This window comes from Octopus bimaculoides, chromosome 2 (genome assembly GCF_001194135.2).
Source record: "Octopus bimaculoides isolate UCB-OBI-ISO-001 chromosome 2, ASM119413v2, whole genome shotgun sequence".
In the NCBI taxonomy this organism is placed as follows: domain Eukaryota; kingdom Metazoa; phylum Mollusca; class Cephalopoda; order Octopoda; family Octopodidae; genus Octopus; species Octopus bimaculoides.
The window spans coordinates 148185157-148190950 of record NC_068982.1 but is presented as its reverse complement, the minus strand read 5'-3'; the positions used below and the strand labels follow the sequence as shown (position 1 = coordinate 148190950).

The following is a 5794-nucleotide window of genomic DNA, read 5'->3' as shown; positions in this document are numbered from 1 at the left end:
TATATATATATATTTATATTTATATATTTATATATTTGATCCTTTATATTGAACACTCAATATTTCATCTACATTCAATACTTTATTTCATGGTGCCATCCATTTTTATTTTATTCTATATTATATATTGTATATTATATTATATATTGTATATTCCATATTCTATACCCCACATTAGTTCTGCAGGAATATAAATAAAACATAAAAAACAGACAGTGTTGGAACTCTTTTAAGCAAAATAATATATATATATATATATATGTATACCACGTGATTCTTTCATTTTCCGTGTACCAAATCCACTCACAAGGCTTTGATCAGCCCGCGGCTATAGTAGAAGACACTTGCCCAAGGTGTCACGCAGTGGGAATGAACCCGGAACTATGCGGTTGGTAAGCAAGCTGCTTACCACACAGCCACTTCTGCGCCTATGTTGTTTAGTTATTTACCAAATCTTTAGCCTGCTGATTAAATCAATGAACATAAAGCGATAATCAGTTTCGAAATATTGAATCAATTCTCAGAGAAAAGTTATTTCCGTTATATCACAAACCAACTTCATTTTTATCTTGCATGATAGAATTCAAATTAGAATTCACGAACAGTGATTATTTTATATATTTTCGTTGAAAAATATTTTTTAAATTGTACAAATCGATATAAAGATACAAAGATGGTAGAAACAAGATTAGACATGAAAATAAATGTTATACTGGAAAGTGTCAAAAATCTGTGGATGCTACCGTAGTTTCTCATTCTATTTTTTTTTCAAAGTTCTTCACCCTTAAGAGAACAATGACTGAGTGAGTGAGTGAGTGTGTGGATGGTTGGGGTGGGTTGAGAAAGGAATTTTTCTCAGAAACTTCTTTCGTAGAAATCAAAATATTGAATATTTGTGGAAAATGTAAAGCAAAAGCGCAAAATATTCAAATTGATCCTTCACAACAATGACATTTATTTATATAAACGAAGATTTTGTTATGATTAATGTCATGTAATGCTCGTATTACTGTGAAAGCAGCTAAATTTTGACAGTATTTTCACACTTACTATGTTTTTTGTGTGTCCTCTCGCTTAAAACACCGACACACACACACACACGCATACACACGCACACACACACAAACACACACACACACACACACACATACAAACGCATACACACACATTCATACAGGTCAAGAAAAAGTATCTGCAGCAGATACAAAGAAGCAGAAATGGATCAATAAACAGACTGTGTACGTATGCACATGCTTATATATGACTGACTGGCGTAACCGAATATATTCAGTTGCCACTGCCCTTTTGTAGGTGTGTGTTTGTATTTACGACTCAATTTACACCTGTAAGTTTTAAGTTTCATTGCTTCCTACTTTTATTTTATCAAACTACAGAAGCTCCTTCCTAACCAGATTTCATTTTACATACACTTATACAGAATATGAGCCATTTCGATTTATGCATATGCACGCACACACACATATGTATATCTATATATGCCTATCTACATATATGTGGATATATACACATATTATATATATATATATATATATATATATATATATATAAACATGCATGCATGCATACATACACACTCATTTGCCCATTTATTTGTTTGTCATTTGACTGTGGCCATGCTGGAGCACCGCCTTTAGTCGAGCATATCGACCCCAGGTCTTATTCTTTGTAAGCCTAGCACTTATTTCATCGGTCTCTTTTGCCGAACCGCTAAGTTACGGAGACGTAAACACACCAGCATCGGTTGTCAGGCGATGTTGGGGACAAACTCAGACACACAAACATACACACATGTAGAGTGCTCAACCACTTACACGTTAATTTCACGAGCAGGCTGTTCTGTTGGTCAGATTAACTGGAACCATTGTCGTCGGAACCATATATACTGGAACCATATATACGATGGGCTTCTTTCAGTTTCCGTCTACCAAGTCCACTCACAAGACTTTGGTCGACACTTGCCTAATTTGTCACGTAGTAGGACTGAACCCGGAATCATGTGGTTTGTAAGCAAGCTATTTACCACACAGCCACACCTATGCCTATACATACATTCATTCAATGATTTGACTAAAATTCGGTGTCCAAGAAGTACCTGTGCAGATAAATAATTTTCGGTGGTTGTAAGTTGTACTGCATTACGCTCACCAATTGGTCCAAGAAAATTTTCACCGCTGTGACATGAGAATTGACAAAACCGGGAACTTCCAAGACCTCAGGTTTTACTTTGGAGGATTTCTTTCTCTAAGGTAGATTACCATCCCGGCAGTATTTGAACTCAGAATGCACAGACAGATAAAATGCCGCGCCGAGCTAACGATTCTTTTTTACTTTAGGCATAAGGACCGAAATTTCTGGGGAGGGGGCCAGTTGATAAGATTGATCCAGTACGCAACTGGTACTTAATTTATCAACCCCGAAAAGATGAAAAGCAAAGTCGACCTCGGTGGAATTTGAACTCAGAACATAAAAACAGGCGAAATACCGCTAAGCGTTTCGCGCATTTAAGCATTTATTGTATCTATTTATTGTATGTATTTAAATTTTATTAATAATGTCATATGGATTATCGGTGTATTTATTCTTTTATTCTTTCACTTGTTTCAACCATTTGACAGCAGCAATGCTGGGGCACCTCCTTAAAGAGTTTTAGTCGAAGAAATCGAACCTATGACTTTTTTAAAGCCTAGTACTTTTACCATTCTCTTTGGCTGAAACGCTATGTTACGGGAACGTAAACACATCAACATTGGTTGTCAAGCGATGGTGAGGTGACAAACACAAACACAAAGATATGCTCACATAGATATATGCATAATATATATATAAGGCGGGCTTCCTTCAGTTTCCGTCTACCAATTCCATTCACAAGGCTTTTATCTGCCTGAGGTTATAGTAGAAGACACTCGCACAAGGTGTCACGCAGTAAGACTGAACCTGGATCTATGTTTTTAGGCAGTAAGCTTCTTACGACACAGCTACGCCTGCGCCTGTATGCCAATGTTTTAAACACATGTACTTTTGCGAATCTTATTCTCTGAATTACATTATGTCCTGTTATTTCACTGTAGTATCACTTTCTTCTAATAATTATATACTTAGCTTAAACATGGCCCCGTTCTTAAGAAATTAAAAGTAATGTGTTGACTCCGCAATGAAGAAGACTGAGAGTGCATGTTCTACAATAGTTATGGTTAGGAGCAAGTCATATTTGTGTAATTATGCACAAGGATTTTGTGTAGATTTTCGGTGATGAATGGGTAATTATAATGCATTCGCCAAATGCAACACCATTATTTGGGCCTTTATTTACTGACCAGGTCTATAGTGTTATGTATCACTTCATTTCCCATAGCAGGTTCAGGTAACTCAGAAAGGAACACCGAATTTCGTTACTCTTCTTTTGATTGTGGTATTGATATACATATATTTTTCTCGTTCAAACTCTAATCATAATTATTTCAGGAAAAACATGAGGTATTTTCTGCTTTTAAGCAGTTTTTGTATAGTGTACATACAAGCATTTTCGCAAGGTAAGTAAATTTTATCCTCCTATGTATTCCTCCATACAAGCATTAATCTGTGTACAGTGTATAAACTCAAGTTCCTATTTAGTGTAGCAACTTCATACATATATGTCGTCATACTTATATATCCTCAATGTCCAATTGTATATCTTTCATTCGTTTATAAACAGGTATCAGCGTGTTATATGCTGTCTTGTTACTCTTTTGTTTACATTGCGCCCATAAATATTTCACATGTTTCATTTGTTTACTTATTTCTGCACTAGAAAAAATAAAAGCAAATGAAAAAACATATGTATACAAACATAGAAAATTAAAAACACATAAGAGGAACGCGATATTACACCAAGAAACACAAGCACAAGCTACATAACATAAAAAAAAAACAAAATAAAAGTAAAATATTGGTGGGTTTATATGTTATTACTAAGACCACAGTCTTATAACGAAAATTTTCTAACAAATTTGTAAAAAGCTGTAAAAAGTGAATTACATCCAGTGCGTGTATTTTAATTTATTTCACAAACTGATCCCAACAAAATACAAAAGTGGCACTCACAATACACAGTCTCCCATAAAACACATTACAAATCAAATGCAATCACGAAATACACCATAAGAATGCAATATCCGTATTTAACGACTTCTGTTAAAATGGGCAGAAAAGTTACATATAACGATTTACTGAAATATTACTAAATGTTGTGATGTTTTGGTACTTTTATTAACTTGTTGCCTTGTTCAATACTTGGTATTTAGATTTACTTAAATCATAGTATTAGAAATAAGGAATGCTAATTCCCATAAAATTATTCCTTTCACTTTAAAACATTGATTTCAAAAATTCGCCACAAGGGTAACAATTTCGGAGGAGGTTTAAGTTGATTACATCGATCCCAGGGCTCAACCGGTACTTATTTTATTGACCCCGAAAGAATGAAAGGCAAAGTGAATCTCAGCGGAATTTGAACTCAGAATGTAAACCCGGACGAAAATGCCACTAAGCATTTTGCCCGGGGTGAAAACCATTCCACCAGCTCACTGCCTTCCATTCACGTTAAATTAGGGAAAAATAAATATAGAAATTTGTTACTTGGTCAAAAAAAAAAAAAAAAAAAATTAAAAAAAAAAGATAACACACTTCTATTTTGTGAGTCAGTTTTTCAAATATGTAGATGTTTATTTTTGAAGTTTTAAGTTAACTCATTCCTATTTATCAATTACTAACCGAAATCTTTTCTAATATTTATCAATTTATCATATATTTAAATCATTGGCAATCATGACACTTTGTGTACTGAAAATATGAGGACATTAAAAATAACTAATGGTATTCAGTATATAAGTGCCCTAATAAAGAATAGCTTGATCAAAATTTATTTCTTTATTTTTCTGGGTGTATATTATCTGCTTCAGATGATAGTGCTGTTTGACTCTGTAATAACGCCAATATAATATATAATATATTATTTCTATTTTTGTTTGGGTCACTAGAAATTTTTTCAATTTTAAAAATCGATATTGGTAGTATTAGTGATAATATTTAACGAATGTTAAGTAACGATTGAAACAAACAATTTGATACCACACACGTAAATTTCAGCATGTCATAGCTTATGTGAAAGAAATAATCAACCTAAAATAGAATGCATGCCCTAAGTTGATGCAACCGTCCGGTTTACCCGATAATATTATGGGAAGTTTAAAGAGTTTATTACAAACAAAATGTAGGTAAATGTGCATGACAAAGCTTGTCTAAGTGTATGCGTGAGGGTGCTGAATGCTGCCTGCTGAATATATTCGTCCCAATGCATTAGATGTACAGACGAGGTATTTGTGTGATGTTTTATCTACAAACCGCTACAAAGTGATGAAAAATGCTCCGATGTAACGGGCTGTAAAGATTAGCAGGCATATATATGTATATATACCTATGTATGCATATTAAAAGTATAAATGTATGCATGTATGTATGTATATATACATATACTCTTTACTCTTTTACTGGTTTCAGCCATTTGACTGCGGCCATGCTGGACCTCCACCTTTAGTCGAGCAAATCAACCACAGGACTTATTCTCTGGAAGCCTAGTACTTATTCTATCGGTCTATTTTGCCAAACCGCTAAGTTACGGGGACATAAACACACCAGCATCGGTTGTCAAGCGATGTTGGGGGGAACAAACACAGACACACAAACACGCATACATATATATATATATATCACTGTGTTGTGTGTGTGTGTGTGT

The 5794-nt window shown here is 34.2% G+C and overlaps 1 protein-coding gene across 2 annotated transcripts in view; it reads left to right on the top strand.

Annotated features, from left to right (window-relative positions):
• The first annotated feature begins 1145 nt into the window (after positions 1–1145).
• The window catches only part of LOC106869870 (uncharacterized), a 67425-nt gene continuing 62776 nt past the window's right edge, over positions 1146–5794 (top strand). Inside the window, exons 1-2 of one of the 2 annotated variants that reach the window (XR_001409451.2) lie at positions 1146–1345; positions 3484–3551. Coding sequence is in view for 1 of the 2 variants with exons in the window: in XM_014915791.2 (XP_014771277.1) it covers positions 3491–3551 (61 nt within the window). In the remaining variant the exon portion in view is untranslated. The remainder of the gene's footprint in view (positions 1346–3483; positions 3552–5794) is intronic. The other variant, XM_014915791.2, reaches the window with a different exon arrangement.